Source organism: Fukomys damarensis, unplaced genomic scaffold (genome assembly GCF_012274545.1).
Source record: "Fukomys damarensis isolate Sample0158 unplaced genomic scaffold, DMR_v1.0_HiC HiC_scaffold_23, whole genome shotgun sequence".
Taxonomy (NCBI): Eukaryota; Metazoa; Chordata; class Mammalia; order Rodentia; family Bathyergidae; genus Fukomys; species Fukomys damarensis.
In genome coordinates, this window is record NW_022900935.1 from 47,769,474 (window position 1) to 47,793,865 (window position 24,392).

General features: G+C 55.0%; 2 protein-coding genes and 1 long non-coding RNA gene across 6 annotated transcripts in view; 2 read left to right on the forward strand and 1 right to left on the reverse strand.

Annotated features, from left to right (window-relative positions):
* Window positions 1-12,282, forward strand: part of LOC104871533 (corticotropin-releasing factor receptor 1) — a 45,727-nt gene extending 33,445 nt beyond the window's left edge. For 2 of the 4 annotated variants that reach the window (XM_010637457.3, XM_010637459.3), the window contains 10 exons: window positions 188-273; window positions 7,357-7,463; window positions 8,174-8,294; window positions 8,470-8,623; window positions 8,870-8,930; window positions 10,718-10,790; window positions 11,061-11,146; window positions 11,352-11,487; window positions 11,665-11,718; window positions 12,054-12,282. In XM_010637457.3, the coding sequence (XP_010635759.1) occupies window positions 188-273; window positions 7,357-7,463; window positions 8,174-8,294; window positions 8,470-8,623; window positions 8,870-8,930; window positions 10,718-10,790; window positions 11,061-11,146; window positions 11,352-11,487; window positions 11,665-11,718; window positions 12,054-12,194 (1,019 nt within the window). In that variant the 3' untranslated portion in view covers window positions 12,195-12,282. The remainder of the gene's footprint in view (window positions 1-187; window positions 274-7,356; window positions 7,464-8,173; window positions 8,295-8,469; window positions 8,624-8,869; window positions 8,931-10,717; window positions 10,791-11,060; window positions 11,147-11,351; window positions 11,488-11,664; window positions 11,719-12,053) is intronic. The other 2 variants (XM_010637458.3, XM_010637460.3) reach the window with 1 other exon arrangement.
* LOC104871531 lies at window positions 6,495-9,175 on the reverse strand. Its single transcript, XR_782893.2, has 3 exons — window positions 8,940-9,175; window positions 8,101-8,228; window positions 6,495-6,587 (listed from the first exon to the last, which is right to left on the reverse strand). It is a non-coding gene; the product is annotated as an uncharacterized LOC104871531 (long non-coding RNA).
* Window positions 12,283-13,212: 930 nt separating the features above from the next.
* On the forward strand, window positions 13,213-19,370 carry LOC104871530 (corticotropin-releasing factor receptor 1-like). Its single transcript, XM_010637456.2, has 3 exons — window positions 13,213-13,630; window positions 13,808-13,861; window positions 14,197-19,370. Exons 1-3 carry the CDS (start codon window positions 13,388-13,390, stop codon window positions 14,335-14,337), a joined length of 438 nt encoding a protein of 145 aa, XP_010635758.1. The 5' UTR covers window positions 13,213-13,387; the 3' UTR covers window positions 14,338-19,370.
* Window positions 19,371-24,392: the final 5,022 nt, after the last annotated feature.

The following is a 24,392-nucleotide window of genomic DNA, read 5'->3' on the forward strand; positions in this document are numbered from 1 at the left end:
CAGTGGGCTGTAAGCTCTGTGAGGGCAGGTAAAGTACCTGTGTTGCTCTTTTCTGCCTCCCCAGCTAGTTCCAGTGTGTCTGGCACATAATAGGTGCTCGGTGCTTGGATGGATGGATGGATGGATGGATGGATGGATGGATGGACACGTGGGGCTGCTACTCTCTCAAGTGGCTTCTTTTTTCCAGATAATGGCTACCGGGAGTGCCTGGCCAATGGCAGCTGGGCTGCCCGTGTGAATTACTCCGAGTGCCAGGAGATCCTCAATGAGGAGGTGAGCTGAGTCCAGCAGGTCAGCGTACAAGGGGTGGGCCAGGGCCCAGGACCAGCTGGCTGCCTACAGAGTGGCCAGCTAGGGATGGAGAAGTGAGGCTGATGTGGAGGCCCTGCTCTGGGGTAGCCCCTGGGAGCTGTGGGTGGGCTGTAGCTGGGCCAGTCCAGCCCCAGTTCCTCTCTTCTTTCCACCTGTGCTTCTCAGTCGTGGGGCAGGGCTGGGCCAGTCAGGCCAGACACACCTGTGGGATCCTTGCCTGTTTTCGCCTCACACACCTGCAAGAGACGCCAAGGATAGACTGGGGCTGTGTTCGAAGCGAGATGAAAGTGGGGATAGCAGTGCAATTTGAGAAAGCCGTGGAGAACTTTTGAAAACATGTAAGGTTTTAGAGTAGATGTTGCTGACCCGTAATACAAAATTCAAAAGGTACAAATGGGAATATAGTGAAAAGTCTCTCCCCATCCTTGTTCCCAGCCTCTGGAGTCCCTCCCCAGAGGCAGCTCTCTTGCTAACTCCCCTGCATGCACAAGTCATTATGTGTACTTTTTGTTTTTGCCCAAACATCACATATTACGCAGACTGCTTGACCTCCTGCCTTTTTCACGTGGCCGTCTGACTGGGAGATTGTTCCAGGTGGTAACGTGAAGATCGTCTTCATCCTTTTTACATTGGCATGATACCCAGAGGTACCATAACTCATTGCGCCAACGTTTATTCTCAGTGTTTGGCTGTTACAGACAGCACTGCCATGAGTAATCTTTTAAGGGTGACGTTTGGCAGATAGATAAATATACCTATTTGCCTGGTATTGCCACTACCCTTGGTCTCCCTTTCCTAAGAATGAGTGAGCAAAAAACAAAGGGCCTAAGAGAAAACACCCCAGGGTGCCAGGGCCCAGGGCTGCCGGAGTGAGAAAGAGGGACTGGTCTGAATGGTCCTGAGAATTTCATCGCCTAACAGATGTGAGTTAGAAAGGACCTTGGAGACTCTTTATCCCAATCCCAGGGCCTGGTAGTAAGAATCACCCAAGAGCTTTGTTCATACATAGGCCCCCAAACTACATCTGATACCCAATAGATCCAAGTGTCCAAGGAGGACTTAGGAATTGGCATTTTTCACAAGTGCTTCAGGGATCCTGCTGGTGGAGCAAAAGTGAGAATCTCTGACCTGGTGCAAATCACGCTCCCCCACAGATGGGGAGACCGAGGCCTGGAAATGGTGGGTGATTCATATAAGATCATGCGGCCCAAGCGAGCCAGGGCCTAGAGCCTGAGGCTTGAGAGTTCAGCGCCTCTTTTGCCCACAGAGGTATTTGGTATGTATGTTCATTTTATATCTTGCTACAAGGCTGAATTCTTTTTATTAGTTCTAACAGTCTTCCAGTTCAGTCTTTAGGCTCTTCTAAGTATGAGATCATTCATCTGCATACAAGGATAGTTTTACTTCTTCCTTTCCTACTAGTATCCCTTTTTTTCTTTTGCCTAATTGCTATAGCTAGAATTTCAATAACTATATTGCATATGAATGGCGAGAGTGGACATCCTTGCCTTGTTCTGAGGAGTCAGGTAAATGGAGGGAGAGCAGTTGCCCCCAACCCAGGCCCTGTGCGCTTTGGCCTCAGGTCACAGCTGTGGGGGCTTGGCTGACTCCTTCCAGGACAGGTCATTACTTAGCCGAAAAGAACGTCAAGCCCTCTCGCAGTACTTCCCTGGCAAGGCAGTAAATTTGCTAGGCACAGGAGGCAAGTTATCTCAGATCCCGCAGGCCAGCCCATGTGATCCTCCGAGGCTGGGCAGGGTTGGCCCAGCACCCTGATTGTCACACTCCCCTCCTGAGTCAGCCTGGGTGGTCCTGGGGTTGGTGCAGCGTTGTCTCTGGGACTGGACCAGGGAAGGCGGGGTCCAGATTAGGAAACAGTTGGGCCAGAGGAGATGGGCTCCCGTCGGGGGTGGGCACGAACACTGGGAGGCGGGGGGCTCCTTCCAGGACACAAAATAGAGGAAGTAGGAGGGAAGAGCAAGGGGCTTGTGGAGGGTGGAGTGGGAGGTGCAGACAGCATACAGGTGCAGGTGGAAATGAACTGTGAGGCAGGAAGTCTTCAGGCACCCACTGCATCCACCAGACTCCCTGGTAGCCCTGCTGGATCTAAGAGCCTGAGGCTGCCCTGCCATCGGTCTGACAGAGCCCTCTCCGGGGGTGGGGGCAGGTATCTGTGCCTTTCTTGGACATCAGCAGAACTGGCATTGCCACCACTTCTCCCAACGTCCCCTCTGCAGCCGAGCCTCCTGATTGTCAGGGCCAGGTCTTCAGGTTCCCTGTCTTTCCTGCTGCGACGTAAGCCCCTGCCTTCTCGTACGCTGAGCGGAGACACTCAGCACCCTTCCCATTTCCCCCAGCACCCTTCAAAGACTCAAGGGCAGCCAGTACAGGAGCTGCTCCCAGCCCTTCCTTCTCCCTGTCCAGCAGCTTCCACCCAGGCGGGATCCTCCTCCCCTCTCTGCCATCTGGAGTCGGGGAACAAGGGGTGGGAATGCTACTTCTTACGAGCTCCCCCTTCTGGCGGGTAATGGGACAACATGGGCTTGGTCGGCGTTGGCATCTGCTGCGAACGCTTCCAAGCTGCGTGACCTTGAGCAGGTAGCTTTTCCTCAGCCCTCCTTTGTCCCCAGTGTGTGAGGCTGTGTCGGCAGGTGCCTCAGCCCACGGAGGATGTTTCGTCCACCTGCCCTCCTCGGTGCTCATCTCCCCTGAAGGGCAGAGGAGGTGGCAGTGTACACTGGGGCAGAAGGCCATTGACGGGAGCCCCCCCCCAGTAACACGAGCACCCCTTGCTCGGGTGCGCCTCGGTGAGCCTGACACTCACGGGTCCCCTCCGCAGCACAGCAACTCCCACCTGCCTGGCCCACCTCTGCCGCAAAGCTTTGCCGTCCCTTCCCAGGCAGCATTTCTGGCTTGGTTGCTCAGCCAGTCTGTGAATCGATCGATTTAATTAGTGAAAACGCCAGCCCTTCTGCCACCCGGCAGCCTCACCGGGCCCATCCCAAATTCCAGGCCCTAATTAAGCACCAGGGCCTTGGGGCATTGCAGACAATGGATTCACTGAATGCTGCCTGTGAAATGGGACCGGGGAAGGTCCCCACAGGCCAGGTACCTAAGGGGACCTGCCCACAGCCAGGAGGACCATCAGGGGACAGGTCCCCAAGTTGGGAAACCCGATTCATGTCTGGCTTGGCCTACGGATGGCACAGAGCCCCCAGCACTGCCCCGTACTCGGCCCCAGTTCCCACAGCAGCACCCCCTACACACACACCGTCTCCCACTACTGAGTGGCTCTGTCCCTGACCCTCCTACTCTCCTTGCTTGCACACGCCCCATCCCCTCCCCCACACTCTGTTGAGCAGGACTCTGGGTCTGGAGCACAACTTTGGAGGGTTCATCTTGGGGACACAAAAGGGTCTCCGGGGCTCTGGGTCTGCAGACCAGGTCGTCAGGGCTGGGGATGGTGTGGTAGGACCAGGGCTTCTGAAACATCGTGGTACTTAGGAGCCTTCTGAGGTTCTTGCTGAAGCGGAGATTCCAATTCTGTGACTCTGGAATGGGGCTAAGACTTCTACAAGGTCCTGGGTGCAAATGTTGCTCTGAGGAGCAAGAGGCTGGGGTGTCTGCTGGAGGGGAAAGGGGAGCAGCTCAGGAAACCTAGGGGAGAGGAACAGTGATAATGCAGGTGAGCAGGAATGAGAGGGGATGATTGTTTTTTTTTGTTTGTTTGTATTTACCAGGGATTCAACTCACGTGTGAGGCAGGCAGCGAAACCAGAGTTAAGTCCCCAGCCCTAGGCTGTGTCACTTGGAAGGGGCAGTGGTGATCTCACTGTTGCCATCCTGGCAGGGCACTGGGACGGGTCTTGTACCACTGCCACTTGAGACAAAGTGTTCTGCAGAATCAGATGGGCAGCAATTATTCGTTAGACTGTGGCCATGGAGCGCACAACACCGTGGTCTCTGCTCAGTGCTCACTGTCCCGCCTTCCTTGGGGAACTGGCTGGTCTCAGGTCTGCAGACTGGACAGGGACAGAGGGCTGGTCAAGCTTCCCTGGGGCTGGCTTTGCCCATTTGTCCCAGGCATCCAGCTGTTTCTGCAGCTCTTGTTGGCTGCCTCTCAGGCAGTCACAGACTGTCTCTGGGTGCCATCGGGCCTCTCATGAAGGTCACTGACTGCCCCTGGGGATGTTGCCGGCTGCCTTTTTCTTGGGGTGTTATTGGCCACCTCCCAGGGTGTTGTGGGTCCATCAAGGTACTGCTGAGTCTCTAGACAGTGCTGGTCAGATCTCTGCTTGCTCGCGGATGTTTCTCAGCATCACTAGCTGTGCTGTTTGGGTATCTTGAGGCAGTCCTTTCTCGGGATGTTGGTGACCCACTAGCGTGCTTTATGTGGCTGTAACAGAATGAATACCCAAGACTGGGGAATTTATAATGAACAGTTTATCAACTCCTGATTCTGGAAGCTGGGAAGTCCAAGATATGAGGACTGCATCATCCCATGATGGAAGGGCAAAGAGAAGGCAAGAGAAAGCCTGGGGGGGCTGGGGCTTGCTTTTATAAGGAACCCATTCCTGAAAAAATAAGCCTGCTCCAGAAATAACTTCATTAACCCACTCCTGAGGGCAAAGCCCTTATTTTCTGAACAAAACCTCACCTCACAGCACCTCCACACTGGGGGGTCAGTTCACATCATAGCAGTGGGCATCTCTCAGGGTGTTCCCGGTCTCTCTTGGGTTACGCTGCTGTCTCTCTAGCTGTCTTCTCCGACTTTCTTTTCAGTGTAAGTGAGAGACAGAGCTTGAATCCACCCGGCCCCACAGCTCCAGAAGTCACACAGTGCTTCTGTCCCTCAGGTACCATTTGGCCTCATTGTCCCCTTTCAGACTCCATGAGAAAAGCCACCCCCTGCCCCGCAGAAGCCCTCCAAGGACCTTGGGCCAGCACAGAGGAGCACTCCCCAGAGAATGTTTCTGTTAGCAGGTCCCTCTCTGTCCCCCAGGTACCCAAGTACAGAGACAAGAGGGACTTTACAGCCAGCCGGCCCAGGTTCCAAGTGCTGGCTGGCTGGCTTGGGCCAACTATGCTGATTGCTCAGTGAGAAGACAGAGGAACGAGGACCAGTATCAAGGCCTCATTGTGAGAAAGAAAAGCAAAGACATCAGTGAGCCATCTGGCACAGGGCCCAGATATAGTAGGTGCTTAATTAACGGCCCCACCTAAACCATATGACCCAGGCATACCCGGCTCCAGATAGAAGGAACTCCCTGCACCTCAGCTCACTGATCCTACCTTGGCCTGTAAATGAAGCTGGAATCCATGCCATTCTTGGCTCTGCAGATGTTGTTAGTACCCAGGGGCTTCTCAGCATTGATTTATGGGAAATTTAATAAGAGGACATTAAGTACCAGCTCCAAACAGACTTTGATGTGTGCATATCTTCTGGTGCCTCAGCCTGCAGCATCTGCCACAGGGGCTTAGAGACCCTCCTAGTTGCATGGCTCCTGTCCCTCTGCCTGTGTCTCCTCCCTAGATCCAGCCCTTCTGAGGCCTGAGTTGCTAAAGTGATTTCCTGCCATGTTCCTAAAAGCCCAAAACCATTTCCCAGAAGAGAGTAGCCAGAGCTGCCTGGCACTGTGGCATCTTCACCCCTTTAGAAGGGGCACGGTGGGGAAGGGGCACACGGGGAAGGGTTTGGCCCTGCTGGTTTTCCTGCCAGCTACTCCCCTACTGAGGCGCATCCCTTGTTCTGGGGTGTTTTAGAGCCTCAGTTTCCTCTTCCCGAAGTTAAGTGGATCTGACTTGGTCCCTGAGGACAGCTCTGACTCCAGTAGAGTCTGACATTCCAGCAGAAAGATCTGTGGGTTCCAGACCATGCCTTCCTGGGATGTAGAAAAGGGTGAATGGGGACTTTGCTCCGGGATGGGGGACAGGAATCTTGAGAGAGCCTCGCGCTGGGGACTGGCTGATCCCTCCCCATGGGATGGGGGCTGTTTGTAACCGTACCATTTTGCCAATCTGAATGTGCAGGTCAGAGGTGGTTCTGAAGTTGAAGTTGGACAATTGTGAGCCAGTCAGCATACTTCTGGGTCTCTCTTTCTTTTTGCGGAGAGGGTGGTAGGTGGGGCAGGGTCTTGCTATGTAGTTCAGCTGATCTTGAACTCTTTATGTAGCCAAGGCTGGCCTTGAGCTTGTGCTGATCCTCTGCCTCAACCTCCCGAGTCCTGAGATTATAGGTGTGCAGCGCCGTTCCCAGCAGGGAATGTCCCTCCTTTTCTGCAAAATTAAGTTACAGGTGCCCCTCTGGCTCTTCCCATGGGGTCATGGTATAGGTTTGAGCAGATACCATGTGTGAAAACCCTCTGTAATCAGGAAGGCTTCCTAAGTGTTGGAGCTTACGATCATTAGAAAGAGGGGTCAGTAGCTTCCGTTAACACGTGTAATTAAGACATAAGATCAGGAGATTGAAGAATCAATCACTTCCAGCAGACACCTGGTCTGGGGGAGGGAAAGACCCTGGGAAGTGAGTGGCAGAGCCTACAGGGAATGTTTGTGCGGTTGCTAAGAATTCAGACTTATAGCTCTGCTCCTCCCTCTTCCAGTGACTAGGAGCCGACTTCAGCTGCCACAGGAGGGCCTTGGGGGTATCCCAGAGGATGGGGATCCAACTCAGAATGGGTAGAGGAAAAGAGGTCCGTGAGGGCTGGGGTCTCACTGAGACCACCTGGTGTTGGGGCAGAAGGGGAGTGCAAGCAAGTGTGAGCCCGTCTGCGGGTGGACATACACGGGGGTGCACACAGCGAGGGGGCCCTTGGGATGTGGTGCATGGCATTCACCCCCCCCATGTGCCCAACGACACGGAGCAGTGAACTGGGCCTAGGGTTGCCAGTTCTACTCTAAGGCTCTCAGGGGCCTGGGGCAGGGGACCTGTCATTATCACCGAGTCTGTCCCTGCTGCCTGGGCACTGTCTGCATGTGCATACCCGGCGGGCACAGGGGCATGACTGTGCAGGGGCTTCACCTCTGCCCCTTTCTCCTGCCGCAGAAGAAGAGCAAAGTGCACTACCACATCGCCGTCATCATCAACTACTTGGGCCACTGCATCTCTCTGGTAGCCCTCCTGGTGGCCTTCGTCCTCTTTCTGCGGCTCAGGTGAGAAGGCCCTCGAACTGCCTTCTGTTGCCCCCGTGCCGTCAAGCAGAGTGGAGGAGTAAGATAGAAGGATGTCTCCAGGATGGGGCGCTAGGAAGGGGTATCCTGCCCTGGCCTCGGTGCAAGGGGTAGCAGACACGGGGATCTAGGTTCTTTTGGAGCCTCTGGCAGAGCCACTTCTGCCCTGGCTCAGCCATGTCACCTAGACATAAACTGGTCGGTACCCATTTGGGTCACCTATGCCTAGGCTGCTCTGTGCTCATGTGGCAGGTGGGGCCTTTGAGGTGGGGCCTGTTGCAGTGGCATCTCACCTCAGGTTTAAATGTGCAAGGGCCCAGGTGGTAGGGCCATGGAGTGGGGCCGGGTGGGGGCAAGAGCAGAGGGCTGAAAGCCAGAGGGGCTTCTCACTCTTAGGTTTGCCACCCTCTGACTTAATCCTGGAACAGCTGGGGGTTGGGGAGCATCAGCCCCAGTAACCAAGCAGACCTGGCCCAGGGACCATGCCAGGCTCTGCCCCCAGGAGCTTATGTCTGGGTGACCACAGGCAAGGAGGCCCCATGAGGCTTCAGGAGAGCCTTGCTGCTGCCTGTGAGGCCTGTCCAGTCCACCTCCTTCCTTAGAGGCTTCGTTTCCCCACCTATATATTTGAGCAGCCGGTCCTTGATCCTCTCTCTTGTTGCTCTGGCCTCATGCCTGACCTGTCGCCCCAGGAGCATCCGGTGCCTGAGAAACATCATCCACTGGAACCTCATCTCGGCCTTCATCCTGCGAAATGCCACATGGTTTGTGGTCCAGCGCACCATGAGCCCCGAGGTCCACCAGAGCAACGTGGTCAGTTTTGCCAGGGAGGGGGCTGAGCCCAGGGGCAGAGGAGGGCGCAGGTGTAGCTGCCCCGAAGAGGGGTCACAGAACAGGGAAAGGGTCCCCAAGAGGTCCAGGCCCAGGGTGGGGGGTTACACTGCTCCCCACTCACCCTGCTCCTCATCCTCTCTTGGGTGGGGGGTAGGGCTGGTGCAGGCTGGTGACAGCCGCCTATAACTACTTCCACGTGACCAACTTCTTCTGGATGTTCGGCGAGGGCTGCTACCTGCACACAGCCATAGTGCTCACCTACTCCACCGACCGGCTGCGCAAGTGGATGTTCATCTGCATCGGCTGGGGTAGGCCCATGGGCTTCCTGCCTGCCCTCCCATCGGGGCAGGCTGGCCGGCTGGGCATTTGGAGACCAAAGCCCCCGGGACAGTGGAGTGCACACCTTCCTCGGGAATGGGGCAGGGGGATCCCGAAGGTGTGTGAGCTCAAGCTTAACCGCAACCCCTAGTGACCCCTCTAGGGAGACCTGGGCTGCACTGGGGTCCTCCGGCACCTGCCCATGGGCTCTGTGACAGCTGCGCCCTCTCTCTCAGGTGTGCCTTTCCCCATCATTGTGGCCTGGGCCATCGGGAAGCTGTACTACGACAATGAGAAGTGAGTTACCTCCTTGTCCTTCCTGAGCCCCACAGCCCAGCTCTGCCTGGTGCCCCCCCAAGAGCTTTGGGCCATTCTGCTGTTTTGTCGAGACCTTGGCTTCTGAATCTGCAAAGGCAGAGAGTTGCGGCTGAGTTCAGTTCAAAGAGGCCCCACCAGTGCTTGGCCAGCGGGGGAACTAGACAATCTGGGTCCGAACTCCTTTACCTTCCTTGACCTTTAATGAGAGGAAACCCTGGAGTCAGCCTGCTCCAGATAGTCCTTTCATGGTGGCTCCACTGGTAAATAGTTCCATGACCTTGGCCTAATTACTGTAGTGTGCCTCGGTCTCCTCATCTGCAAAATGGATGTCCTAATAGCACTTACTTGAGAAACTTGTGGTGGGAGTGACACCCATTAATCCATATGAAGTACTGACATATGGAGAGTGCTACATAAAGGTTTTCACTGACATTGAGATTGTTGCAACAAAAAGCTTCCACAGATTTAATAGAAACTGATCCGTCACACAGTCTCAGAGGCTCTGCAGCTCTGAAGCCTGGGGTTCCCTGTAAAGGAGACATATGTTCCCAGACACCCCTGAAAACTAGAGTTCTGCTGTAGGATTTCTCAGCCATGCCCCACAAGAATCACCTAGGAAGCTCTAGAAAGGGCTGATGCCCAGGCTTTGCCCCAAACAGCTGGATGCCATTGGTTTGGGGTATGACCTGGGCACCAGGAATTTTTTTTTTAACTGCCCCATGTGCAGCTAAGATTGAGAACCTTAGAGAGACAGAATGAAAGGCCAACATAGCCAGCCAGGGGAGAAGCTAAGATCTTTGCAGAGAAGTGTTCTTGGGACCAGCTGACTGCAGGTCCAGGCACCTTCAACCATAGTTGCAGCCCCTCCCCTCCCCAGAGAGTACACCACAGCCTCACTGGGTTCCTGGGGACTCTGGAAAATTCTCTTCCATGTCTTCAGTGTGTGTGTGTGTGTGTGTGTGTGTGTGTGTAGAGGAAAATGAGGCCTGGGCTGGAGTAGAAAGTGGGTCTGAGTGGCTCTGAAGCCCCATCTAGTGGTACAATGCAGACACTGCAGCCAAGAATAAATAGACCTGAGAAATTAGAAAGACGGCGCAGACCAGGGTGGAGAGCTGAATCTGGTCCGAAGGCAGTTGTGTTTGGCCTGTGTCATATTTTTTTAAAACTTGATTCTTGTGGCCAATCTTTTAAAAACTCAAGAGATTTTTCATAAAAATCTCACTCTCTGGTTTACGAAAGTGTAATGAGATCTAGCTGTATCACCACCCACCTGCTGGAAGGAGTTGGAGGACTCAGGATGATGCAAAGCAGCTCTGCCTTCTGCAATAGGTAGTACCTGTGAAATTCTCTGCCTTAAGGTCACTTAGGCTGTACTGGAATGGACTCAGAGGGTGCCCACTCCAGGAGCACCCCAGTGAACATGCTCAGCCACAGCCAGCAGCGGCCACAAGGGGAAACGGAGGAATCAGTCCCGTACTGGGCCTCAGTCTGGTCCTAGGCCAGAAAGCGCTTCTTTTCACAGTCCATCTCCCTGCCGTAGCTTGCTTCCAAACTCCACGTCTCACAATGAAGATGCTGTCCGTGTTGCAGGTGGGATAACTGAGTCCCTGCACTGGGATCAACCGGCTTGAACTTCTGCCAGGATTGGAACTAGGGCGCCCACATTATACTGTCAGCCCCAGTCCTACCCTGACCAAGCCCTGCCCCTCCCCATGCCTCCGAAGTGGACCTGGATGACCCCTCCCCTCCTCACTCTGGCTCTCTAGGTGCTGGTTTGGCAAAAGGCCTGGAGTGTATACTGACTACATCTACCAGGGCCCCATGATCTTGGTCCTGCTGGTAAGAACCTCGGTGGGGACAGGAGATGGGGTGCAGTAGGAAAGGGCCGTCAGTATCTGCAGTAGACAGAGAGGACCCTCTGCCTAGAGGTGGGGACCATTCCAGGAAGGGACCCAGGCTAGGAAAGCGCAGGTGTTAATGCGGTGGAGAGAGAGAGCAGTGGGGGACATCAAGGCAAGAACTGAGAAGGCTGAGGGCGTGTCCTGTCCCCCATCCCACACCCTGAGCACATCCGCACTCCCGGTCCCCATTGGTGTGCTCAAATTGCAGATCAACTTTATCTTCCTTTTCAACATCGTCCGCATCCTTATGACCAAACTCCGGGCGTCCACCACATCTGAGACCATCCAGTACAGGTACCTGGCTCCCACCGCCCCCACCCACGGGGCTGTCAGAGTCCCTGCCTCTGAGGCCTGGCATTGCCTCCTGAATCCACAGCTCCCCCACCTCAGACATGTCCGAGATCTGGCCCCCTTCCCCAGGCCCGGTCCTTGTTACCAGCCAGACGCCTAACCTCTTCCGGCTGGGTTCTGACTGGGGGCCTCCCATCCGCACCCCCAGGAAGGCTGTGAAGGCCACTCTGGTGCTACTGCCTCTCCTGGGAATCACCTACATGCTGTTCTTTGTCAACCCTGGGGAGGATGAAGTCTCCCGGGTCGTCTTCATCTACTTCAACTCCTTCCTGGAATCCTTTCAGGTATGGCCTCTCTCCCTGCCTTGGGCCTGGCCAGCCCCATCTGTGTAGGGCCAGGTGTGCGCCTGCTTCTTGAGGGTGGGGGTTCTCAAAAGAGGTCTAGAGGTCCAGGAGGCTGGGGGCGGCCCAGGGCCAGGGAGATCCACTTACACGGGCCTCTGACTGACCTCTGTCCTCTAGGGCTTCTTCGTGTCCGTATTCTACTGTTTCCTCAACAGCGAGGTGAGGACCCAGGTGGGGACTGGGCTTACAATTCGGAGGCCCCTGGGACTGTCGCCCTCCTATACCTGGGGCAGGCTTTGCTCCCTGCTCCTGGGTTGGTGTGGGATGATGCCGGGAAATGCCTGCCCCTGCCCACTCTGCCCCTGGGATGGCAACCCTTTGCCCCACGGGCAGTGGGCACAGGGGACTGAAAGCCGGGGCTTTGGTCTTGCAAAAGAGTCTGAAAACTGGGAAGGTGGAGCCCTGGGTGGTGCTTCCTGTGGGCCAAAAACCTGACAAATATGCAACTCAACAGTGTCAGCCACGCTGCTCCTCTGCTTCTGACAGCCTCTGCCCTGTGTCCACAGGTCCGCTCTGCTATCCGCAAGAGGTGGCACCGATGGCAAGACAGACATTCCATCCGTGCCCGGGTGGCCCGTGCCATGTCTATCCCCACCTCCCCGACCCGGGTCAGCTTCCACAGCATCAAGCAGTCTACAGCACTCTGAGCTACAGGCCATGCAAAGCAGCCCAGAGACCTGTGGCCGGGAAGACGATGGCCAGGCTCACTGACCACCCCATATACGGGGACAACCAGCACCTCTCCCCGAGGAGCAGCAGCCCCGGAAGTCTGGGGGGGCCCATACATCCCAAAGCAGCAGGCCTTCTATGCTGATGTCTGCACTGTGGCCTACAGGGCTTGGCTGGGCCCAGGGCCTCTGGCCCCCCTTTGCCCCAAGTCCTCGATGGGAACGGGATGGAAGTGGAAAGCTGGACCAGCCACCACAGCACCCAGGGCCCTCTTAGAGCTGTCTTCTCACAGAGCACAGAGACCTGGGCTTCCCTGCGACTGTAGGGAGGTGACTCACTGCCCCAGGACACCACGGAAAACTCGCGTGACAGCATCCAATCACCGCGAGGATGGAAGTAAAGCTGGACCAGCCACCACAGCACCCAGGGCCCTCTTAGAGCTGTCTTCTCACAGAGCACAGAGACCTGGGCTTCCCTGCGACTGTAGGGAGGTGACTCACTGCCCCAGGACACCACGGAAAACTCGCGCGTCAGCATCCAATCACCGCGATGCCCAGACCTTAGCAGTGTCTTTGGACACCACTGAGAACCAAGTAGAGAGCCCTGGAGACATCATGAGAAATCAGGTGACATCATCAGATATTGGACCACTCCCAAGTCACCAAAACACCATCGGCACCGTGGCACTGCCACTACAAATGCCCTGCCTTGCTGCCTTGCACCCACGGATGTTCACTGCCCTGTAGGTCAACCAGCTCCTGACATCCAGCTGGTACTGAGCTTGCCCTGTTCCGGGGCAGAATGACCAGCCCCCAGCAGGATGCCATGTCCAGAGGGTTGGGCTACAGAGCACGCTCAGGGGTGGGAACCAGGAGATAAGGGTGCCGTCTGTGCAGAACTGAGAAGGCTGAGGGCGTGTCCTGTCCCCCATCCCACACCCTGAGCACATCCGCACTCCCGGTCCCCATTGGTGTGCTCAAATTGCAGATCAACTTTATCTTCCTTTTCAACATCGTCCGCATCCTTATGACCAAACTCCGGGCGTCCACCACATCTGAGACCATCCAGTACAGGTACCTGGCTCCCACCGCCCCCACCCACGGGGCTGTCAGAGTCCCTGCCTCTGAGGCCTGGCATTGCCTCCTGAATCCACAGCTCCCCCACCTCAGACATGTCCGAGATCTGGCCCCCTTCCCCAGGCCCGGTCCTTGTTACCAGCCAGACGCCTAACCTCTTCCGGCTGGGTTCTGACTGGGGGCCTCCCATCCGCACCCCCAGGAAGGCTGTGAAGGCCACTCTGGTGCTACTGCCTCTCCTGGGAATCACCTACATGCTGTTCTTTGTCAACCCTGGGGAGGATGAAGTCTCCCGGGTCGTCTTCATCTACTTCAACTCCTTCCTGGAATCCTTTCAGGTATGGCCTCTCTCCCTGCCTTGGGCCTGGCCAGCCCCATCTGTGTAGGGCCAGGTGTGCGCCTGCTTCTTGAGGGTGGGGGTTCTCAAAAGAGGTCTAGAGGTCCAGGAGGCTGGGGGCGGCCCAGGGCCAGGGAGATCCACTTACACGGGCCTCTGACTGACCTCTGTCCTCTAGGGCTTCTTCGTGTCCGTATTCTACTGTTTCCTCAACAGCGAGGTGAGGACCCAGGTGGGGACTGGGCTTACAATTCGGAGGCCCCTGGGACTGTCGCCCTCCTATACCTGGGGCAGGCTTTGCTCCCTGCTCCTGGGTTGGTGTGGGATGATGCCGGGAAATGCCTGCCCCTGCCCACTCTGCCCCTGGGATGGCAACCCTTTGCCCCACGGGCAGTGGGCACAGGGGACTGAAAGCCGGGGCTTTGGTCTTGCAAAAGAGTCTGAAAACTGGGAAGGTGGAGCCCTGGGTGGTGCTTCCTGTGGGCCAAAAACCTGACAAATATGCAACTCAACAGTGTCAGCCACGCTGCTCCTCTGCTTCTGACAGCCTCTGCCCTGTGTCCACAGGTCCGCTCTGCTATCCGCAAGAGGTGGCACCGATGGCAAGACAGACATTCCATCCGTGCCCGGGTGGCCCGTGCCATGTCTATCCCCACCTCCCCGACCCGGGTCAGCTTCCACAGCATCAAGCAGTCTACAGCACTCTGAGCTACAGGCCATGCAAAGCAGCCCAGAGACCTGTGGCCGGGAAGACGATGGCCAGGCTCACTGACCACCCCATATACGGGGACAACCAGCACCTCTCCCCGAGGAGCAGCAGCCCCGGAAGTCTGGGGGGGCCCATACATCCCAAAGCAGCAGGCCTTCTATGCTGATGTCTGCACTGTGGCCTACAGGGCTTGGCTGGGCCCAGGGCCTCTGGCCCCCCTTTGCCCCAAGTCCTCGATGGGAACGGGATGGAAGTGGAAAGCTGGACCAGCCACCACAGCACCCAGGGCCCTCTTAGAGCTGTCTTCTCACAGAGCACAGAGACCTGGGCTTCCCTGCGACTGTAGGGAGGTGACTCACTGCCCCAGGACACCACGGAAAACTCGCGTGACAGCATCCAATCACCGCAATGCCCAGGCCTTAGCAGTGTCTTTGGACACCACTGAGAACCAAGTAGAGAGCCCTGGAGACATCATGAGAAATCAGGTGACATCATCAGATATTGGACCACTCCCAAGTCACCAAAACACCATCGGCACCGTGGCACTGCCACTACAAATGCCCTGCCTTGCTGCCTTGCGCCCACGGATGTTCACTGCCCTGTAGGTCACCCCAGCTTCCCCTCACTTACCCACCAACAGTACCCTCACGTCCTGCCTCTGGGTATCTCCCCATTTGGGCACTGCAGTGGTGTGTGGATGTGCCCCAGCCAAGGCCAGCCTCCCTCGAAGGACGCAGAACCTGCTGCTTTGGGCCAGGCGCTCCAGCAGAGCAAAGGGAAAGGGCCCCTTTCTGCCCAAGTGCCCTGGACAGGACAAGTGGAACGTCCAGCTCCTGGCACATCCAGCTGGTACTGAGCTTGCCCTGTTCCGGGGCAGAATGACCAGCCCCCAGCAGGATGCCATGTCCAGAGGGTTGGGCTACAGAGCACGCTCAGGGGTGGGAACCAGGAGATAAGGGTGCCGTCTGCAAGGGGGAAGACTATGTATATAATAATATTTATCTTTTCAGCCAGCATTTGTGAAGGCCTGTGTGCCACTGCGGAGGGGGAGAGGGGGCCTTAGAGAAGTGGGCACCCTTTTCAGCCTTCCAGGGCCATCGTGCTGCTGAGAAACCTGACACTACTCACACCTCGTCTCTGGCAGGCACACACGGGCTGAGAGGGGGAACTGGAGAGCTTAGAGGGAAGAGAGGTCTGGCCAGGCTGGTTAGTAAAGGACAGCTCTTGGCAAAGGGGAAAGTCAGGGAGAGAAGTGTTAAAGCTGCAGGAGAGGATTGCAGCAGTAAGAGGACAAAGCAGGAGTGAGGCCCTGCCCTGGGGAAACCCAAGCTGAGAAGCGGCCAACAGGGTTAGGAAGTTGGGGAGGCTGAGCAGACCTGAGATGCTGTCCTACACTACGACCCCCCAGAAGCTGGCCTTGAGACCAGGTCTCTATTATAAACTCAAGGAGAGAACAGGGAGAGGGAGGACCGGTGAGGTCGGGCAAGGAGGGTAGGCAGGAAGCCTGGGTGTGTGATCCACCAGTACAGCTGCAGGTCGCTGAGCTTCATCTGGGGAAGCTGGGGGCGGACTGCACCCTGCCCTTCCTTGCCTCGTGAGGCACGCGTCCCACGCACAGAGAGCATCTGAGAGCCCTCAGGCCAGCACTGGAAAGTCAGGAGAAGGCAGTGTGAGGTGGGTTCCATGCCATGGAGTGTGGGTGAGACACCAGACACTCACAAGGGCCCCTGACCAGGGAGGAAGGTTGTGTAGAAGTGTATGAGCATCTGCACATGTACGCACACACACACACGCGCGCGCGCACACACACACACACACACACACACACACACACTGTTCCAGATCCAAATGGCTGTCACAAACTCCACAGTGGCGCAGCGTCTGGAGGAGATGAGGATGGGTCCTAGGGGTGCCCTGCCCTGCCGGTTTCCAAGTGGAGAGATGAGGGGGAGCCAGGGGACACCAGGACAGGGATGGGATGACGGCTTCTAGAGCACTCACTGGGGTGGGGATTAGGTACAGGGACTAGCCCTCCTACCTGACAAAGGGACCAGAAGTGACTGCTGAGTGTCAAGTAGCCACAGCTGCAGGATGAATGAGAGGTGAGGTATTCCTGGACTATGTGGAGGGACCGACGTGCAGCCCAAGGAGGGAGGCGCCTCCGAGGGGCTGGGCGGGATCTGAGCCTGTTCACTGGCTCCTTCCTGTTGTGCCTCCTGCTTGGTGCAGCTGCTGGGCACCCTCTGGGTGCCTACTGTGCACTCAGCACAGCACTGGGCCATGGGAGGAGAGAGGCAAACGGCTACCTCGGACAGACAGCACGGACCTGGTCAGAGCCCCTGGGCCAGGAGGGCCAGGGCCAGGCTGCCGTCCAGAGAAGCTGGAGAGTGTCCCTGGACAGCCACTCACCTCAGAGAGACCCAGGAGGAGGGGCGTAAAGCTCTGCTGCCTGCTGTGTGTGTTGTTCTTAGCTTCAGGGCAGGGTCCAGGAGGTCCAGGCCCAGGCGTCTGAGCCGGGCATCCCGGGAAGGCCCCAGGTGTGAGCCAGTGGGGATATGACACATGTCACTGTCCACTGCCAGTGGGGAGGGGCTGGGCAGTTCAGTTGTAGGGCAGGGGTCACCGAAGTCCTCCAAGACCCAGTCAAGCCTATCTTTCAGGCCCAGAAGGATTTTCTCCAGGTCACACCCAGAAGCCAAAGTCCCATAGCAATGCCTGTGCCTGAGCCCATTTCTCCTTGAGGTCCTCCCTGTGGGCACAGAACGGTGATGGGAGAAAGTTGCACTACTCTCTAGTTAGGCTCCTGTCCCTGAGGGACATCACAGCCCCTTCCGAAGGTCCTGAGCCACTTCTCCAGGGCCCTGTGCTGACAGGTCAGCCACCCCAGGCCCAGGACTAGGAAACAGATCTCAGGAAGCCATGTACCAGGAAAGGAAGGCTTTGAAATCCAGATTATAATACCTTAACTGGAGCTATCTGAACATTGCTTTGCAATCTATAAAGTCCTTAATAACGTGTATTATCTAATCCTCAACTAGTCCAGGGAGGTGGGACCCAGAGCATTTTGGAGCCAAGGAAACAGACTTAGCAACTCTTCTGGGGCAGAAGGCCTTGGGCTCCCCTTTGAACTCCGGTCTGGTACCAACAAGGCATCACTGGCTCAAGGGAACAGCGAAGAGGCCTTTGGGTTTCAAATTAACTTGAAACACTCCCCGCCTGAGGAGAGGGCCCACAAAGGTCACCCGGCAGGTATGCAGACACTGGGCCCAGCTGGTGGGAGCAATGAGGGCTCTGTGTACCCAGCACCCCCACTCCTGCACTCCTGAAAATGAAGCTGAACTACAAACCATGCAGCTCAGACCACCTGAAGCTACAGAGGCCTCCCCTGCACCCCTCCCACACTCAGTCTGGCCCCTGCGAGGGGTGCCCTGGTCTCCAGCCCAGGGGTGTCTCAGGGTCATCCTGTCCAGCCCCCTGATTTCAAACTCAACTGCTGCACAGAGTCGGAACAGACTGGGTGTTTCCTGCAGCTCACCTGCAGCAATCCTGATCGCTCCTCGGGGTTCACAGGGAGCCGGGCCTCATACAGGAACCCCATCCACTCTTCACACTGCCCTGTGGAGTGGACGCTATTATCCCCATTCCACAGATGGGAAAAGCTGAAGAGACTGTCTGAGGGCCCCAGCAGTGTCATGGCCAAATGAGAACCCAAAGTGGCCTCCACGAAACCCCCATGCAGCAGGAAATCTGCAAGGTTGCCCTCCCTGCCCCTCTACCCTGCATAGTGACCTATCCGAGGATGTTCTCCAGGTTCCCAGTCTGAACAAATAGCACTCAGACCTGATCTGGCTGAAGAGCCAGAGCCTGCAGAGCACAGGCCTCGGGCTGTCCCCATCTCGTGTCCCCAGCCATCCCTGCACTACCTCAGAGCATTGCTCCCAGCTTCCCCCAGGCCCACCAACCCCTGTGGATTCTGCTGACACTCAGAGTCAAGAGAGGCCTGGGCCATTCTCTTTTTTCAAAGCTGTCCGTGTGATAATCAACTCCCATCTGTCTATCTAAGGGGTCCTGGACAGACCCCTGCTGCCCAGACTCTGCTCACTGGGCCAAGGGAGGCAGGAAGGAGCAGGGGGCCCTCCTAGGGACCTGTGGGTGATGAGGAACAAGGTAGGCAGCCAGCCAGGGTGGGTTAGAGGGGACCATGCGCTCCTCCTGCCTCTCCTGCCTTCGTTCCAAGGATAGGGAACACAGGAAGTAGTCGGGAGGAGGGCGCAGTCAGTAATCTAGTCTCTTCAGGCCTGCACATCTCCAGTTCATGCAGGTGGAAAGATGCTGGGCCAACAAGCCAGGGCAGAAGGAGAGGCCAGGAAGCTGGGCCCCCTCCTTGCTTCCTGAGTGACAGCCCTGGGCTGAGTCTCACCACCTGGGGTCTGCTGCCCTCACTGTCCTGAGTGGGCAGAGATGAACGCTCCAGGTGGCACCTAGGTCCAAATGGAGAGCAGGCCCTAACTGAGGGAAACAGTGAGTGAGGGCAAAGGTGGCCTTGCAGGGGGTGGCACTGAGGAAAGGAGTCCACCTGGAGGCTACAGAGGGTGGCATCTGCAGAGTCTAGGAACTGAATTACACAAAAGGCACTAGGCACTCATGTGAACGCCTTAACCAGGCACCAAGTGGCCACACAGAAGGGCAGTTTCAGGGTTGATGGGCTGGTGGTAGGGTCAGGGAGGGCTGGAGTTCTGGGGAAGAGTGCCAGGGCTGGTCCCTGAAAACTTTTAGCAAGCTGGGTCCCAGGAAGAGATGTGGAGAGGGAAGGATCCTTAGGAGAATTCTTGAAGCCCAAGGTAGATCTGGGAGGAGGGACAGAAGCAAGCTGGGGGATGAGGCAGTGTTTCTTGATGGGACATATTCTGGACTGAGGGTCTCAAGGAATTGAAATGAGACTTGTCTGGGGGACAACGCTGCTGGAGGAGCCTGGAGCTGGTCCTTTTTTAGAAATTGTGGTAAAATAACTTACCATTTCAGCCACGTTAAAGAGTACAATTTAATGGCACTCAATGCATCAACACCCCATAAATACGTGTAATTGTTATATATCAGCATGTGCAGATGTCAACCACTATCCGGTTCCAGAATGTTTTCTTCACCCCATTTGGAAACTGCATACTCAACAAGCAGTCACTTCCCACTTCTTGATCCCCTAACCCCTGGCTGTCATAAGTCTGCATTCTAGAGATTTGCCTCTTCTGGATATTTCAAATAAGTGGAATCCATTAGACAATATTTCTTCTTTTGTTTGGTTTCTTTCCCTTACCATGATATTTCAAGATCCATACACCTTGTAGCATGGGTCAAAAGGTCACTCTTGCTTAGGGCTGGCTGATTTCACATGGTATGGTTGGGCCACATCCTGTCAGTCAGTGGATGCACACTTGGGTTCTGAGCCCCGATCGCAAGTGATGGCAACCTGTGCTGCTGCGGTGATGAACACATTTTCCTTGAACGCCTGATTTCAGTTCTTACGGATGCACATCTAGGAGAGGGATTGCTGGGCCCTGTGTTAACTCTGTGTGTACTTGGGGCTGCACCACTGGCATCCCCACCGCTGGGTACGAGGGTTCTATTCTCCACATCCTCACTCGATCCTGACTGTGGGTGACAGCCACTCCAGTGGGTGTGTCGGTCCCTGGTTTCTAAGAGACCCTGGGCTCCCTTCTTGGGAGCAGAGCCCTGAGTGTATGTCTGGGTCATCCTAGATGGGGGCTGAGAGTTTTACTTTCACCTCCCTCAGCAAGGGGCTGCCCACCTGGCTGGCTTCTAGACAGTGGAACTCAGACAAGTGGACCCAATGATGGCACCGCCGCATGCTGTCATAAGAACTCCACAAACCAGTAGAACTGCCCCCTAACCGGTGGATACAACACGTTCCCTCTGCAACGAGACTGCTCCCTGCCCACCTCTTCCCGTCACCAGGCAGTAGGTTGTACTCGTCCCCTAATGCGTTTCTGACAGTTCGCTTGTTACTGTAATTACTGTTTATAATCTAATTAAATGTTATACTAGTGGATAAACCAAAAGTACACCAATAAGGAGAAGTGTTTCCTACAAAAATTCAGATGAAGACTTTGAAAAAGACAATATAAATGAATCTCAAAGAAGACAGTGGTTCAAATTAGGTGTTGGCAAGGCAAGAGGAAGTAATTAGGGGAAGGGGATTTCAAAAATCCAGTGGGGTCTGCTGCTCAACCACTTTCCGAGTTCCTATAAATTCACACCCTCTACTTCAGAGAATCTAGAGCTGGGTGTTAAAGGGCAGAGCTCATCAGTGTTGAGTCTCAAGGAAGGTGACTCAAAATTGAAAATGACGGGGGTGTGGCTTCAGTGTCTAGCACACAAGCAGCTCTGGGTTCAATCCCCAGCATTGGGAAAAAAAAAGATTCATACATAATAGGAGAGGCCTTAAGGAAGATCGGTGACTATTTTTGCTCTTTGGGGATTAAAATAGAATGTGTTGTGGGTGGAACTGTGTCCTCTAAAAGATGTGTAGCCCCAACTCTCATAGCCTGTGAATGTGACCTTATTTAGAAATAGGGTCTTTGCAGGTGGAATCAAGTTAAGATGAGATCATTAGGGTGAACCCTAAGTTATCCTGACTGGCGCCCTTATCATAAAAAGAGAAGAGATACAAAGACAGGGAGAATGCCAAGTGATGCAGGTTGAGATTGGAGGGACACAGCTGAAAGCAAGAAGGTGGTAAGAGGTTTAGCCACTACCAGCAAAGGGGTCTACTCAGTCTCTCAAAGGGAGTGTGGCTCTGCTGACAAACCTTGATTTTGGATTTTGTTTTGGATAAATACATAGACTGGGTGGCTTGAACAACTGATATTTAGTTCTCAGGGGAGGCTGGAAAGACCAAGATCACGGTGATGGGGGTTCAGTTCCTGGAGAGAACTTGATTCTTGACTTGCAAGGGGGCACCAAAAGGAGAAATATTTCTTAGGAAAAAATTCAGTTGAATACTTTGTCACCTCCCAAGGCTGAGAGCTCACCTCTCTTATCTCTTCTAGAAGGTTGCTAATCCCATGGAGAAGGCTCCTCCTGACTTATTTATTTATTTGTATGGGGAATTAAACTTGGGACCTTTCACTTGTGAGGCAGGCAGTGGAACCACTGAGCTATATTCCCGGCCTTACACATGAATTTTGATGGGGACACAAACATTCAGGGCATGACAGACCTTTGCCCTCCAGAGCTATGAGAGAATAAATTTCTGTTGTTTTAAGCAACTGGTTTGTGATAACTTAAGGCAGACCAAGGAATGTGCAAAACAAGTAAGAGAATTTAATGATTTTCAGCCTCTCCCTGCCCCCTGTGTCTTTGTATTTTGTTCTCTTTTTCGGATCAGGGCACCAGTTGGGATACGGTTCACCCTAGTGAACCCAGGGGTGCTGTACTATAAGCGACATTCTCAGCCCTTTTTTATTTTCTATTTTGAGACAGGGTCTCGCTAAACTACCCAGGCTGGTCTCAGAGTCTCCAGCCTCCAGCCTTGGCCTCCCAAATAGCTGGAATCACAGGCCCGCCTGTACCACCACATCCAACAGTGGCTGTTTTCTTTCACCGACTTCTTCCCCCATTAAGTCTATTGGTACAGCTAAAGCAAACAATACGGTTGCATCTATCACTGGGACCTTGTACCTCCACATGGTATATCTTGGTCTTTCACTGACCTTCTCAATGAACCCCTCTCCCAGCCCAGTCATCATCGCCCACACCGTCTCGAGGCAGCAGTCTGACAGTGAACCTGAAACTCCACCACCCAAGAGCCTGGGTTTGAAATTGGTTTCTGCCACTGAAGGTTCACCTTGGAAAAGACCCTTAACTGTGCCATGGGTTATACCCAGGCGACTCCCCAACATCTCCTGAAATAAGGGGTGGGGCTTGGGAAATGTGACTGAATAACGGGGCCCCTTTTGCAGGCTCGGTGTTAGGAGGTGGGCAGGCCTCCCAGGCGTGGCTTGAGAGGATCTGTCTCCCCGCTGGCTCCACCCTTCCCCATTTATTTCACCTCCACCCTGACATGAGCAGTTTCTCCTCTGCTGTGTCCCTCTGTCCTGCCATCCCACCTGAGAGCCAGATGAGCATGGGCTGAACCATGAGGCAACATAAACCTCTCCTCCTTCGAGCTGTGGGTGCTGAGGATTGCTGCGTTCCAGTGATGAGAAAGTGACGAAGACAACTGCCTTGCATCTGCACCTCAGTCCTTTTGATTATAAATCAGATCACTCTCACACATCACACGTATTTTATGAGCATTGCTTTTTATCCCAGAAGCCAAGAGCAGTGAGTCGGACAGGCAAGATCTTTGTCCTTACAGAGATTATGCTCCCCCAGTGCAAGCCAGAAAACCAAGAGGCAAACACATGAGTAAGCAAAAACCTAAGCCTAGGACCAGAGCTATGAAGAAAGTAAACCATGGCCAGGCACGGGGGTGCACACCTGTAATCTCAGCACTCAGGGAGGCTGAGGCAGGAGGATCAAAAGTTTGAGTCAAGTCTGGGCAACACGTGGACTTAGCAAGACCCTGTCTCAAAAATAAAGATATAAAAGGGCTGGAGATGTGGCTCAGGGTGAAGGCCCTAGGTTCAAGCCCCAGTACAAAAAGAAAAAAGGAAAGGAAAAGTAAAACCTGAGCTGCAATAGTGACATGAGGAGGAGGCTGGGCTTTTCTGGAAGCAGTGATGGAGATGACATTGCAGCCAACGTCTGAATGACAAGAGCCTGTTCCATACCATCAGGAGGCCTTGGGGCAGAGGACAGAGCAGCCCAGCTAGGAGGCCTTGGCTGGGGGGGTGGGGCTGTAGGGATGGAGGCAGGAGCCTGCACTGAGATTCTCTGGCTGGGCCACATCATACCATGAGCTCTGGGCCAGGGCCCCAGGGAGAAGAGCTCCCACTCAGAAACAGAGTCCCTGCACACGGTGGGGCACTAGGGCGTGGTGTGGCAGCTGGCGGCAGAGCTCCTCACCAGATGGAGAGGGAGTTGATCGCCAGCTAGTGAGAGACAGAAGGAAGGACAGTGTGGGACATCAGAGCCAGAGAGTTTTTTCCAACCTCCAAGCCTCCTACCTTTTGGTTCCAGGGGCCCTTCTTAGCTGGGTCAGTTTGTGCTTCTCTCAGCCTCAGTTTTACTCCTCTAGACCACGGGCACATCAGGGAGAGGTTAAGCTGCTATAACAAAGAGGCCACAGCAAGCTGATGGCATGTAAAAGATCAACTCTCTCTCTCTCTCTCTCTCTCTCTCCCTGCCCAGCTGACTGTTCCATGCAGACCCAGGGACCCAGCTTCCTTCCCTTCTCCTCACTCTTAGGACATTGTCTTGGCAGGAACCTGGTCCTGTGGCCATCCCATCCAAATACTAACCAGACCCAATCCTGCTTAGCTTCTGAGATTGGATGACATCAGGTACATTCAGGGTGGTATGGCCAATAGGCCCTGTGGCATCCATAACTCAGAGGAGGCTGGAGATGAATTTTGGTCATGTTCCAGGTAGATAGGGGGGCCAATTTTGAAGGAAAGCTTGCACCCTGGGCTAGGTGACTATAATAATCCCTTCTTGCAGGGATCTAGTGAATGTAGATAAAATACTTGGCACTTAGTAAGTGCTTAATAAAAGCACTCCTCATTGAGTGCATAGATCCAGGAGCCTGGAAATTTACCGGCCTAATGGCCCTGCCTTTTGCAGATAGAGAAACAAGCCCAAAGAGGAGAGGTGACCTTCCTGGGTCACCCAGTGGGTAAGGGGCAACGTTGGTCCAGAATCCCAGCTGGCACCCTCAGTCCCATCCCCTCACACCTCACTTCGGATCACCTGGTCTCGTCCCCACAGGGGCCTGGGCAGAATGGGACCCAGATTACCTCTCTACCTGGGCCAAGGTTGAGGACCCTGATCATAAAATTGACCCTGTGTCCCATAGCACTGCCTTGGCTGGGACCAACCCAGCTTTATGACTCAGTGGGTGTGGCCCTGGTCTCCCGGATAGAGAGCTGCTCTGTAA

Coding starts and splice junctions, on each gene's coding strand:
- LOC104871530 (XM_010637456.2), top strand. CDS start 13,388: ATGTCCGAGATCTGGCCCCCTTCCCCAGGCCCGGTCCTTGTTACCAGC. Junction 13,631..13,807: donor CCTTCCTGGAATCCTTTCAG/GTATGGCCTCTC, acceptor TCTGTCCTCTAG/GGCTTCTTCGTGTCCGTATT. Junction 13,862..14,196: donor ACAGCGAGGTGAGGACCCAG/GTGGGGACTGGG, acceptor CTGTGTCCACAG/GTCCGCTCTGCTATCCGCAA.